Here is a 15,033-nt window from a genome sequence, read left to right as displayed (position 1 = left end):
TCCTTTATGAAGTTCAGCGTTTGGGAAAATAAATGACTGTAGAATGCATCAATTTACTAATCAGAACTAACAAAAGTATTTTGAACGTACAGCACTGTCTTGGCAGGGTCTTCATAGAAAACCCGGGAATGCTTCCATCTTAGATGCTCCTGCATAGCTGTTGTGCTGCTATGATACGCCATTTCACATTTACATAGTGTACAGAACAGAGTATTATTTGCCTTTTGCTTAAATTACTCCCATACTTTAGTAGTCCACAGTCTTTTACACAAAGGACCTGTCAATGAACTAGGCACAGCCTTGCTGATCTCTTGAAGGATGGTAAAAACGCAATGCATCAATGTATGCCATGCTAAATGATGAATTTAAATAATCGACTATGTCTATTATGTCGATATACTGTAACAGCACTATTAACTTCCTTTGCCAAAGACACTACAGACTAGTAAAATACTAATAACTGGAATTTTGCAGGACTCTGAATATAAAAAAAGAGACTTGCTAATTTGGAAATGTTTAAAATTAGATCAAGATTTAGTGAGCAAAGAAGTGGTGTGTAAAGGGTCAGTCCTGCAGGGGGCTATTTCTGGAACTGCTACTTTGTTGATCTAAATTTCACTAATTAAAATACACCACAAAAAAGCAAGTCAAACTTGTAGACAACACAAAATAATAGCACAGTTTCACAAGCTTGTGTCTGCTGTTGTCACTAATTAATAAATAATGCAGCAAGTACAATTAACAATCCAGGATTTCAGTCGTCAGCAAAGTCTCAATCATGGTGCGTTTCTTGACAGATGAGCAAAACGCGAACTGTGTCACAGTTATCAGGAACTGATATATAATTCAAATGCTGATGAAAACTTGCAGAACTTAGCTGTACAGGCCCTGCAGATGTTTTGTTCTCAAAGTTGAAATCCACCCTGAAAGGTTGCCAAATTCAAATGACAGAAAATTCAGCACTGGACCTACGTGACATTCTACAAAACAAATTCCAGGACTCAATCCAGAAAGGGAAAAACCATTGAGAGAGATGAATAAATAGAGGAGGGAAAACACAGAAGGAGACAAGTCTGAATAAATTGTAAGCATATTTTAAAAGAAAACAAAAATTATATGTTTAGTTGCTTTTTGGAAATACCTCGTGTAACCACATCACTAACACACAACTCTTAACAATGAAATAAGTACAACCCGAATGAAAGCAATGATTATGAATTTCAACAGACAGGTTATTGATATTGCACCAGATTCCATAAAGAAGTGAATAGTTTTATTCTGCTGTTATATCCATTACTCAAATGATTTAAAGTGCATGTTATTGACAAAACACTGGCCTTTCCTGTCCTGTGTCGCAATTTCAAAATGTTGACATTAATACATACAATCATAGGACAGGACAGGACATCCACATCAAAGGAAAAGCTCCCCATCTCTGGACAAAAGTTGCTCCTTAATATGAAAGCAATATATTTCAATGTTTTATGCCATACGGCGCAGAGGATAGTGTTGCACGTCCCAGCTACAGGAATACTTCTTAAATGTCTAATTAAAAAAATATCACACACACAGAATTATTAGAATTAGAAATCAGGTATTTTCTAAAATGGTACAGCGCATAGTTGTTTTTAAAATACGGTAATACATAAACCTGAGGAGTCATATTCTGCTCTCCTTATATGCATACTAGGTAAAGCTGTTAATGATGGTATGTGCAGTTTAGACAACTCTCTACACGACAACCCTACTACTATTACCACCACCTAAAAATTGATTTGAGAAATTGTTCATTGTCAGAACTATAGAATGATGAAAACCTTAAAATGCTGATCTTTAAATCCATTTCATTTTGAAATCAAATTTAACTCAGAGAATAAAAAGTTCACAGGAGCTCAGCACCAGCAAAGATCATTCCGAAAAGCCACGGAAGAAAAGGACTAGATGAGAGGATCCCTCCTCACCATTCCAGGGTCTTCATTTATAAAGCTTTAATACACATAAGAAGAGGCTTGAAATGTGCGTGGGCAATTTCCATATCAAACGTCAGGATTTATAAAAGAAAACATGACAGGGGAACATGTGTATATTTATGACAACTCTGACCAGGGCTGTGGAGTCCGAGACAATTTTGGGTACCTGGAGTCGTTTGTTGGAGTCAGCAAAAATGTACCGACTCCGACTCCTAATAAATTTAAATTTTAATGAGAAAAAAAAATATAGCAAGTTCAAATGTCCCATTTCACAAATAATAGTCATAATTAAGTACTTATCTGATGTAAGAATAAAGCCCAGTGCATAGTTGTGTTACTACTAGTGTGAAGTTCAGCTGAGCTATTATACAACCTGACATTCACATATTGTAATTTGGATTATGGTACATTACAAAAAGTGTTTTCATTTTATTGCAGATATAATGTGTTTAACAAGTTCATTTGAGTGTAAACAAGTGTAATGATGTAGGTGTAGGTGTGTGCTATGGCCTGATGTGTGTTCGGGGGTTTTTGTCTATTGTTTAAACTGGCCAATACGATAGAGAGTCAGCATCCTAGCCAGTAGTTCTGTGGTTAAATGACGTGTATGTTGCCTTCCTTTAATCAACATGGAAAATACATTAGCATATTAAATACAGAGGAGTCGGAGTCAGAAGTACCAGAAACTAAGGAGTCAAAGTCAAAGGATTTATCTATCGACTTCATAGCCCTGAGTCTGACGCATGCGTATGTAACATTTTGGACAAACTGGGAAATGACAACACCGTTGATCAAGCAGGGAAATGCAGCCAAACCACCTAAATGACAACTGACATGTATAATAATTCATAACACAAAGCCATTGTTGATGTGACAAACATTACACCTCAAAAACGATGAATATGATGTACAAGCTGTATTGTAGTTTCTTTTTAAGAGGTCTAGTCCTGTGTATTTGCACTGAAGAATGATTTTTGTCAATTTACATCGTCTACTTGTTGTCACTTATCAGGAAGCTATTTGACAAGTTAGGAATATCTCAGCCAAGTTCCATGCCATCATCCTTGCTGTGCTGGAAGCTATTAACCAATTGGTGAGGTACTACATCCAATTTTCGTATGGTGTAGGTGCACATACATAAAACAGAACATATTTTTTGCCAACATAAAAAGGCATCTTGTAGCTGTGTCTGGTTCCCCCAACATAAATCAGAGCAATTGACTGCATTCATATCGCAATAAGGGCACCTAGAAAGAACAAAGCTACTTTTGTTAACCATAAGCAGATACAGTCCATTAATGCACTCGTCATTTATGATGCCATGATATGGCTTGCAAATGTCGTGTCTCGCTGGCCTGGGTTGGCCCGTGATTCATTTATTTTGAGGCAAAGTAGTTTTGGCACATGAAGCAATAAGAAGTAAATGGCTTGCTGGTAAGTTAACTGGCTGAACTCTCAGTTTTTTGAATGGCCTGCACAATTCATTTAACAGCAATCACAGGTGACAGTAACTACCCACTCAGACTCTGCCACCTTATGCCTTTCCCAGACCCCCACAGCACAGATGAGAGGTATAATAATGTTGTGCAATGATCTTCCGCTCTAAGTTGCAGAGTACAGTCTAATACTATTGGATACAGATGGCAGAGTCTCTGCGTCTCAGGAAGGAGCCGCTGCTCTAACAGCCAATGTGCGATTGCATATGTATGATGTGGATTAGCCCAATATAGGAATGTTTCAGGATGGTGCTTGAGGTGAGTTCACATACGAATATTTACATTGTGATTATGATTTATAAACGGTGATTTGCATAGAAAATGTGTACAATAGGTTTTATAAACCTGCTTTTTTTGGATGTATGCCATTTTCCTGTTTTTTTTTTTTTTGGCTGTATGTATATTGTCACACTCTAATCCATGCAGTTTTATAAATGAGGCCCCAACAGTGCAAAACTGAAATAACTAGAAGAGGGCAAAACTAAAATAAGTACGTACAACACAATGCAACCAAATTATGTGAGACACATGCATCCATTTGAAGTGTCAGGAAAAGCAGAAAGGAGTGCTAGCAGAGGTATGGTAAAAGGATCTCTGAGAAACCCGAGTTCAGGATTTCAAAGCAGGATAGCAAAATTGTTATTTTAAAGTAAGAACTTCAGTGATGACACAGGTGCTAACATAGTAACTGCAGAGATTTCACATATACTTTTTACAGTGGTCAACAAGTACAGTACTGCATGCTTACCTGATGACTAGCCACCAGAGGGGAATACTGAAGTCCAGGCTTCTGCTTATCTGCAAGGTTGGCAATTTGCTGACGCCTCTGCTGCTCTTGCATGAATGCCAACATGCTGGATTTACTCTGAGTAGGTGGAGTTGTACTCTGTCCATGGTCCATCTCATAATGTGATAATGGCTTGGTATTCCTGTAGTCTAACCGTGGTGGCTGGCTGTTAACAGAACTCTGGCTCAAGCTAGCAGCAGCATGCCCAATCATGGATGAATGAGCAGTGTTATGTATGTAGCTGTTGGTAACAGTTTTTGGAGAGCTTTTGTTTGGTACATTGGGTTGCAGTAGCAGTTGCTTACCATTATTTTGCTGGTACACAGAAGTATTTGGGGGTTTCTCACTAAAGGATGACCCAAGAGGGTTCTGGGAAGATGCACTCTGGGGCCATTTTGGAGGATGGAATTTCTGAGGTGGTTGTTGATTCTGTAGAAGCTGAGTCCGCTGCTTTTGAGCTGCAAGCTGCTGAAGCTGTTGAGCTGGGGACAAATCTTTTGAGGAAGGTGCAGGCAACATAACGTTTTGGGGGAGCTGCCTCTGAGGCTGGGTAGAATGAGAATTTGGCAATGCAGGAGAAGCAGCATTAGTGTTGGTCGTGTTGGTAGTGTGCAAAGGTGGGCCAGAAGATCTAGGCCTTGCCTGTGGGGAGTCTGTCCTTAGCTCTTGATCAAAAGCAACAGATGCTGGGGAGAATTCAGTCTTGATGGTGACTGTGTCCTGTGTTGTAGGCACTGAGGGAGTGACAGTATCAGTGTCTTTACGATCTTCAAAATTATTAAAGATATCTTGCATGTCTTCATCAGGTACTGATCGGTTTAGTTCTTCAATGAGTTCCTTCCACTCCAGCTCATCGAGGTTCAAGTCAGATATAAGGTTGCTTGGCATTGAACCTCCAGATGGTAGCATACAAGGCAAGATGTCATCCACAGGCTCTTGCTTGAACTCCTTAAGCAAAAATGTGTCATCCAAATCTCGACCCACACCCAGACCTGAGTCAGAAACAGAAGTGCTGCTTTTGCCATTTAGTCTGTCCAAACCTAAGCCAGGTTTCCCATTATGAATTAGCCTCTCATCATTGCCAACAACTTTATTGTCCAGCGGGTGCAAGGGTGAGACTGGTGGCAAACAACTGGAAGTGCCATTGGCACTTCCCAGCTGACTTTCTAGACGAATTTTTTTTGTAACCGTAAACCCATCTCCAAAAGCACTGCCGACTTGGTCCCCATTTACTGGCGAGGCAGCATTCTCCAGCTTCCTCTTGACAGTTTCCTGGAGCTGAAAGAAACAAAGAGGACAATTAGGACATTCCATTTCATGTTGCATTAGTGCTCATCTCTAAATGGAACACCTCAGTACTTACTAAGCCTTAAGACTCACTCACAGTTGAAACACTTACCATGTAAAAAACTTCCAAAATAACATTTTTAATAACGTTTAGTGGGTGGCTGACATCACCTTACATAAGCTGATCAAAAAGGTGAGTTACACAAGCAAAAAAAATCACTTAATTTTAAAGTAAAATAAATATTAAACACAAATTACAAATTCTTTATTAATGGATTCACAACATCACAAATACTCTTAAAAAGTGTTTTAAGAATTAAAATTTAAAAAATAAAAATAATGCAGAGGCACTCAGTCATTCTGGCAAGAAGCTGTTTGATTCTTACAAGAAAAGTGGATCCCAAGCCTTAACAGAGTGACTGAGATTTCATTAATATTAAATGTCTCTAACCAAAGCTTACTATAAGCATATACTTTTAGTCCATGTTGCCAGTGAACAATGCCTTTTAAAGTGAATACTGGTGTGCAGACAGGAAGGATTCATGTCCTACATCATGGTTGCCACTTGCACATAGTTTAGCCTAAATGTTTGATGTCATACTCCAAAAGAACAGACTTCTGATCAAATTGCTGTAATTTTATTTACGTATAAAGGCCATTCATCATGTGACAATCAGGTGAAAACATTTTTTTTTAGTAAAATGCCTAGTGCCAGCAACACCAAATATAAAATAGTCAGAAGTTGTACAGCTGCCCCCTACAAAACATTCTAGCTTATAAATACACTCGCACAAAAATACAAATTAACTTAGTAAAATAATAATGTGCTCCGTCCTCACTGTAAACACCTTGGTTATCAACGCGGTCAACGAGTATATGAATAATGGACAAATCTCTCAGCTCTAACCCTTTTTGATTGTTCCATACAAATCTTGTACTTTTGGTACATGCCATTGCTCATTAGTATGACAAGTACATAAAAAACCAGCTCATTACAAAAAGTGAGAACTGCACAGGATGCTGTCAGCCTATAACAGAGAGAGGTGGCTAGAGATGACTGATGTTATCAAGTCTTGTACAGTAAATGAAATGTACAACATCTGTAAATGTTTAAACTGATGAATTGTGTTATCTTAATCCATGTTAAAAAAAAAACATTAAATGTCTCAATATGAATTATCCATATGACACTTGTAGAAGAAACTATGTTTTGATATTGGTAATCTGATTAAGATCAGCAGATTTAGGTAACAAAATAGGCAATCTGAATTGGCAACATAAACTGTGCCTAGAAAAACCAAACTGCATGTTAACCAGCACATACTGAGTAGAAGAAATTAAAACAGTTTTGAGTTTACCTCTTAATTATCTGTCCAATTCTCTTATTTCATTGTAATTTTTTGTATGATTTTTTCTAATGATATCCTTGTCATTTGGTATTTCTGGCGCAACTATAAACTCTCTAGGACTTAAACAGAATCTTCACTGAAATAAACATACAAAGAACATAACAAAATGATAGGAGACAATTCAGTCCATCAGGCATGTTAATTCAGCTCAAAGCTAAGCTGTCCAAGTATCTCAATCAGATGCTTCTTAAAGATTGTCAAGATTTGTACTTCAACTCCATGTCTCAGTAGTTTGTTCCAGATTGCCACCAAAACTTTTTGTAAAGAAGTGCTTCCTTGCTTCAATCCTAAATGCACTTCCCCTATTATTTCCACTGGAGTCCTCAAGTACACGATTCACTGTTAAGTTGAAAGAATTCTCTGGATCTACTTTATGAATGCCTTTGAGGATTTTGAAGAGCTTGATTAGGTCTCCACTCAGTATTCTCTGCTCCCAGCTTAGTAATGCCAAATTGTGGTCAAGTGCATCTTTTATCTATCCATCCATTATCCAACCTGCTATATCCTAACACAGGGTCACGGGGGCATCTTGTTTGCTTAAATTACCTTTGAGATGAGACTAGAACTTGACTGGAGTCCACCTGTGGCAAACTAAATTGACTGGACATCATGCAGAAAAGCACATACATGTATATACAATCACTCAATTTACTCTAAGTCAGAACAAAAAGCAAACAATTCTATGTAGACCTCCACAATCAGATTATAGTATGGCACAGATCAGGGCAAGGGCAGAAAACCATTTCTAAAACTGAGTGCTCACATGAGCACAGTGGCCTCAACAATTGTAAAATGATAGAAGTTTGGAACCACCAGAACTCCTAGATTTGAGCTTCTAGTGATCAAATACTACTTGTACTTAAAATACTGTAAAACAACCTCTTGAGATGGCTATATATTCGTGTGTGTGTGTGTGTGTGTGTGTATGAAATGCTAATGTCTGTCCATCCGTCACAAGATTACTCGCAAAGTAATGGGGCAACAACCTCAATCCTGGCCTTAATTAAAAGCTTATGACCCAAAATGTTTTGTAAATTCAAAAACTTTTAGATAAAGCACAAATAAACATTTCATTATTTTGGGAACATAGGTCCCAGCATGCTACACTAGTGTACGTTGTGAAAACTGCTCCTTTTTCATACAAGTGGTACTGACCATACCTCACGAATTTTCATACATCCCATTGTCAACTAACCTGTTGAACATTTACAGTTAGATCTGTAAGTATTTGAACAGGGACACAATTTTCATAATTTGTGTATGCCACCACAGTGGACTTGGAAAAAAAATCATTATGTTCTTGAAATGTAAACTTTCACCTTTAATTTAAGGGGTTTACCAAAAATATGGAATGAGCCATTTACGAATAGCAGCCATTTTTCTGCATAGCACCCAAAAATTCCAGTGGCTCAAAAGTATGTGGGCATTTGACTGACAAACTGTCCTATAGCCAGGTGGGAACAGTTAACTTATTATTCAATTAACTATTAAGTAGGTAAAAAGGTCTAGAATTGATTCCAAGTGTGGAACTTGCATTTGGAAGCGGTCTCTGTGAACTTTCAACATTAAGTCTAAAGAGTTGTCCATGCAAATAAAAAGTCCATTATTAGGCTAAGTAAACAAAATAACCCCTTTAGAGAGATAGATGAAACAAGAGGAGTGGGTAAATCAACCATGTGGTACATTCTTAAAAAGAAGGAACACACTGGTGAACTCAGCAACACCAGAAGGTCTAGAAAACCACAGAAGACAACTGTTGAACACCTTCACAACATTTAGACAAGCAAAACCTCTCCAGGAGGTGGACCTATCAGCGCCAAAGTCTACAATCAAGACTTCATGAAAGTAAAGACAGAGGATTACTACAAGGTACACACAAACTGATAAATCTTAAGAATCGGAAGGACAGATTAGACTTTGCCAGAAAACATTTTTTAAAAGCCTGTCCAGTTCTGGAACAATTGTCTTTCGACAAAGGCAGCTAAGGTCAATATAATCCAGAATGCTGGAAAGAGAAAAATATGGAGAAGAGAAGAAATTACTCATGATTCGATGAATACCACATCATCTGTAAAACATGGTGGAGAGAATTTTATGGAATTATTATGCATGGCCAAGAATGGAAGTCAGTCACTGGTGTTTATTAATGATATGACAGCTGACAGAAGTAGCACGGTGAATTCTGAAGTGTATATCGGGATATGCTATCTGCTTAGATTCATCCAAATGATGTAAAACTAACAGAATGATGCTTCACGGTACAGATGGATAATGAGCCAAAACATACTGCACAAGCAAATCAAGTACTTTTCAAGGCAAAGTAGTGGAATATTCTTCACTGGCCAAGTCAATCAATTGACCTCAACCCAAACAGACATGCATTTCACTATCTTGCCTGAAGAAGGGGCCCGAGTTGCCTTGAAAGCTTGCATATTGTAATCTTTTTAGTTAGCCAATAAAAGGTGTCATTTTTCTTGGCTTTTCTCTACATTCATAATGGCTAACACGGTACAACACCCTAGTACTACTTACTGAAAGGAAAACCATCAGAAAGTCCAACGAACAACCAGCACCTGAAGACAGCAGCAGTAAAGACCTCACAAATCATCAGCAGGATGGAAACCCAGAGCTTGGAGATGGCCATGGGTTCCAGATTTCATGAATTCATTGACTGGAAAGGACTTTCAACCATATATTGAAAATGATCTTTATATTTAGGATTATGTTAGTCTGTCCAAATACTTTTGAGCCCCTAAAAATTGGGGGGGGAATGGATAAACATCTCTCTTTTCTAAAACAGTTCTTACAATATTTTTTGTTGAAATAAAGCTGAAAGTCTACACTTCAATCACATCTTGATTGCTGAAATTTCAAATGAGTTGTGGTGACACAGTGAGCCAAAATTATGAAAATTGGGTCCCTGTCCTGTACTTTTATAACTACATGAAAGGCCATCCAAACACTTGTTTAGCCAGAATGGGGTAAATGTCAAAATCTATTATTTCTATATAAAAAGTACAGTATTCTATTCATCACCAAACATTCCAAAGCAGGTTTACGGGGCTGTCCCGGGAGCATCAGCAGCCAAATAGGAAGCTGTTCTGGACATAGTGCCAATCTATCAAAGGGCCTACTTATCCATGCCATGCACTCATATTTAATTGTATTCTTACACCTTGCACAAACCTTGGAATGTTGGAGGAGATCTTAATGGGTGAAAATCTATTAAGCTCCAGACAATGGCCAAAGCATGAGCTGAACCCAAAAGCCATGAAGCAGCATTAAAACCAAAACACAGTTCTCAAATGTACTTGGGAAAACTTCATAGCAGTCTAAACATTAACTATCATTGCAATTACTGTTGATTGGCAAAATTCACATTTTTACAGAAAATTTACTGGGCTTGCTGGTGACCTTCTTCACAAAATTCTACCCTGAAGAGACACAATGTGGTTATCTTATGTGAACTTATATGCAGAAAGTGGTTGGGATGAACAACTCCAGTTAAGGTGGTCCGCTGGACTGAACCTGAGGGCCACTTTATTAAGCCTTTTATTACAAGCTACAAACCCATAAAACACAGGCAGAAATCAAGAAAATTAAGGAAGACTTCATCATTAATGTTTACAGTGCACCATGCAATTCATATGTCTCCATTATATACCACTGGTATGGTATCATAAAAGCAGAGTTAGTGTTTGTGATGCACCATCTATTGGAATGACAGAGACTGACACACAGACACCTGGCCTTTTATTGAGGTAGATTAGCACACAATTGTAACACTGAAGACGCAGCTCTGCTTTAACAGTCAGTGCCATTTGCTCCTCGTTTCCACAGAAAAAAGCTAAATGACAAACGAATGTAGTAAAAGAAAGTTAACATTTACAGATATGGCAAAAAAATGCAAATTCCCAAATTTTGTTTACATGTAAATATACTAGCATATTTTTCTGAAAGCAAAATAAGACAAGGACTAATTAAACAATCCATCATTTAGAGGTAAGACTGAACTATTTATTAGTGAAACTGGTTTGAAGGAAAACCTACATCCACTGAAGTAACCTAGGAGTGAGCTTAGGCAGTCCTCACTTAGATATATTGGGTGACTGCAAATAAAATACAACTATCTTTGTAAAAATTAAAAGGTAAAAACACTGAGGGGAGAACAGACCATTTTCCAGTCAAAGAGAAGGCATTAAGCTTAAATGAACTTCATTTTCCTTCTACTAAACCACTTTAGGTATTGACCAGGACAAGCCAAGTAATACACTTTTAAAGCTGGAATGTTGTAAACACACGTTTGACAAAGTATTGAATGCCAGGGCCTACAGGTAAGGAAGTGATCTCTGACCACTCTCTTCTCTCACAACATCACTTTCTCTCCATCACCCCCCTTTCCTATATTTTTCCCATAGCCACATAAACTAGGCAAGCTTTCAAACTCTTCTTTCATTAATTTAGACATTACTATAACATAAGTTATAAATCGTTTGTGCTCCTGTTATTTAAAACGATCCTGATGCTGTTAGAGTGGGTGTGTCTGCTGCGATCTTATTTTCACTGTGATGTACCTTTTGCCACATTAAGACAGCTGGCCACTGCACTCAAATTTTAAAAACTATTCGATTGTAGTTATCAACCAAGGTCGCACGTATTATATATATATATATATATATATATATATATATATATATATATATATATATATATATATATATATATATATATATCCGACTGGAAAGGTTATTAAAATTACTCTTGCCATATTCTATACCTTCTGCAGATGTCACACTATGTTTGATAAACTTCAGACCTGTTCGTTCCCCGGACTAGGGAAGGCTGTGGCCTATATATAAATATGCAATGATTCACATTGTGCGTTCACGGTCAAGGCGTGTCCCACTTGTAATCGGGTGTCCTAGCCGATAAACTTACCGCTAGAAGGGTGATGTTCCTGCTTTGCTCCCCGGTGCCGCTTTCCGGCAGGTCAGAGGCGGCGCCACCGCCGGTAGTCCCACGGGCTCCCACCTGGTCCGCCGCCGGCTGTGGAGGTTGCCGGTGTTTGCTCGCCCGCTTAGCCTTGGTCTGTAGACAGCGCTGATGGAGGGCAAAAGTGTGCTGCCTCTCGATCTCCAGGCGCTCCAGCGCCGTGCTCTCATAGCGGCTCTCGCAGCTGTTGTGATGCCGGCGGCAGAGCTCTATGCGCCGCCGGAGCCGCTCCATCACCGCGCTGTGTCGCGGTACGACGTAATCCGCCATCATCAAGTGACATGTAGAGAAAAGACACTCGGGGAAAGTTTCTCGAGGGACCCGTGAGACTCTGCCGCGAGTCTCACTACTCGCCTGTAAGTCCGCGTATCCGGAGCGACTTAAAAAGATAAAAAGAACAAATGACTAGTTTCTTTGTACGCCATCATAACAGTAAAAAAAGTCAGTCCAAAATAAACTGCGGCGGTTCAGAAACAAGCAAAGAAGACGTGCGGCTTAAATCCTAATTGAGTCAGACGAGAAGAGTTCGCGGCCTTCGTCAATAAATTCCAATATACCCAAAACAAATGAGTGGGCGACGGGAACTGGAAGAACGCTCACACGGTGACAGTTCTGCCCCCATCATGGTGAAGACATCCTGGAAAAAAGTACAGGATGCCAAGTAGTCAAGTCACCTGCATGAGTCGCGCAACGCTAGACAAAGTGACCCTTGTGGTCATCGAGTGTGATCGAATCTCACTCCGTGTCCCTAAATGCCACCACAACGACTACAAGTGAAGTCGACTTCCACGACAATGAAACTCAAGGCGAACACTTTTTAAGAATCCGGCCCGCTAGCGCCGCATGACCCACGAATCGAGCTCGCTCTTCCTCTCTCGCCACAAGTTCTTACAGAAAAACGCCAATAAATATCGGCAGCCCTGCCGTTTCACACCCTACAAATCGCATCATCGTAGTTGTTGATACGCGCCGAGCCTACGTTTAGAAATCTAGAAAAAAAAAATTAAACAAGCGCCGAGCGAGCGGCGCGGCAACAAACTTTCCTCCCGAGTAACTGAACTCGGACACTCGGTGGATTTTTGGCAACTGCATTGATGAAGGACCGCACGCCAAAAATACAACTTATTGAAATGTTTTAAAAAGCTGAGAGTCGAGTTCGAGTCCAACAAGAATCAAACATGATTGCCGATGTTCCCGTTACTGCTAGAGCGGAGAGTTAATTTTCTCTCGCTCACTCTATTGTTTCCACTGAACTCGCGTCCCCCAGCCGCCATGTTTCTCTCTCCTTTGCATCACAGCCGCGACGCTACAGCGTCCTCCGGATTCACTGCGCTACTAAGATTGACGCGGAGATTAACCAATCAGAGATCATCATCACAAGCCGTTAAACCCGCCCAGGGCAGAGGGGGACATCTTGTTAAATAGCGCGTCTACGTGTGGGTCGAGTGAGTGAGCAAGCAAACGGAGCAGAACTGGAAAGTCTGCGAGTGTTATGACAGGCATTTGTAACTTGAGCAATAATTCTTTAACGCTTACGTTTTGCGGTTCTCTCGCACATTACGTCCAACAGTCTCATTACAACGCCCTGCCCGGCTCTTTTCCCTCCAGAGCCTTTTCACCTAAGTTAGTAGGAGGATAAGAAAAGTCGAGAATTTTAGAGCTCTAAAGGCTTACTTTCAGCCACACCACCAGGTAACGTCTTCCATGAATGTATGAAATGAATATTGTGTATTTTTTTTTTTATAAAATAATATGCTCTCCAGCTTCTTTTGACAAAGGGTTAGGCACCAGTTTAGTTTATCGTTGCCCAAGTTTAAATACTTACTTTGTTTTGGCTTACATGTTTAAAGTCAGTCTCTTATCATAATATTCTTAAACCAACATTGTACAATACGAGGGCAGGGCCATCTTAAAAGCATCATAGACCCCCTGGCAAAGTAGTGCGCTGGGGCACATGTTTTGATAGCAAAACAGAAACATACATAGGCCTCAAACATTCTGGGCCCCAGGCCAGTACCCATACATTAAGAGGGGTGTTCCAATAATTTACTAACCTGGCTACAAAAGGCCCCCTTGACCGTAACACATTTGGCTCACTTTGACTCCAGTGGTTTAATAGAAGGATTCATCCTAGTCTTTCAGCCTCCCCTTTTACTACTTTATTCAAGTCATTATAATTGGGAAATTGATGTTTTTCAGGTGTCAAAAGATATCATAGTCTTTGAGGGCCAGATCTGGACTGGCATGGTGGATGGTTACGCTCCATAAAGCTACATTCCCTGAGAACTGCCATTTGATATTTGGAATTTGTGGGACAGTGCATTGTAAGTCAGCAGTAATGCGGGCCAACAGTTTCTCCACAAGGTTTTTGTTTGATGGTCCCATGTAATGACTTCATTGCAGCAGCATAGGTTTAGGTTTCTCCAGTGATGCTTGACTTGTGTGGTATGAATTCCCAGAAAACCATCACCATGACTTTTCCGTCCGTCTGCTGCAAATGAAATTTCTTGGGTGTCAGGAACCCCTGATGCCTCCATTGCATTGTCTCTTGTTTGGTTTGAGAGTCGTGGTGTTGAAGCCACGTTTCATCCCCTGTAACAATCAGTGGGAAAAAGTAAGAGGAATTTTCTCTAAGATGATCCAAGTTGTTGTGACTGAATTCATAACTGGGAACTGACCTTTGACATCACCAGATGACTATGACTGTTTTTGTGGAAACTGTGTGTCAGCTGAAATGTCTAGTTCATGGGCTATAACATTTACCGTAATACGATGTTCTATAATTATGGTTCTCCTCTTTCTGGCACATTTTCTGTGAAGATACCTCAACAGGACGCCCCAATCAGCTCCTGACCCCATTTAAATGACTTGACCCAAAACAAATACATAAAACTCAGGTGAATAAAGTTTTGAACACCCCTCCAGGGCCCACTCACATAAGACCCTCACATGGGCTAATTTACAGTACATAATCTTTGGAAGAAAAATGTGCACAGATATGGGTGAAAATTTGCAAATTTCACAAGGACAGAACAGGAAAGACACAGGAAGAGATAAGAAGGTCCATATTTAGACAGATTTGTGATGAAACA

General features: G+C 39.5%; 1 protein-coding gene across 2 annotated transcripts in view; it reads right to left on the bottom strand.

The window, feature by feature from the left end:
* Positions 1-13,252, bottom strand: part of maml1 (mastermind-like transcriptional coactivator 1) — a 38,964-nt gene extending 25,712 nt beyond the window's left edge. For both annotated transcript variants that reach the window (XM_028812987.2, XM_051933852.1), the window contains exons 1-2: positions 11,888-13,252; positions 4,215-5,531 (exon numbers count right to left, since the gene is read on the bottom strand). In XM_028812987.2, the coding sequence (XP_028668820.1) occupies positions 4,215-5,531; positions 11,888-12,214 (1,644 nt within the window). In that variant the 5' untranslated portion in view covers positions 12,215-13,252. The remainder of the gene's footprint in view (positions 1-4,214; positions 5,532-11,887) is intronic.
* Positions 13,253-15,033: the final 1,781 nt, after the last annotated feature.

This window comes from Erpetoichthys calabaricus, chromosome 11, assembly GCF_900747795.2.
Source record: "Erpetoichthys calabaricus chromosome 11, fErpCal1.3, whole genome shotgun sequence".
Taxonomy (NCBI): domain Eukaryota; kingdom Metazoa; phylum Chordata; class Cladistia; order Polypteriformes; family Polypteridae; genus Erpetoichthys; species Erpetoichthys calabaricus.
This window is presented reverse-complemented; position numbering and strand designations above follow the sequence as displayed.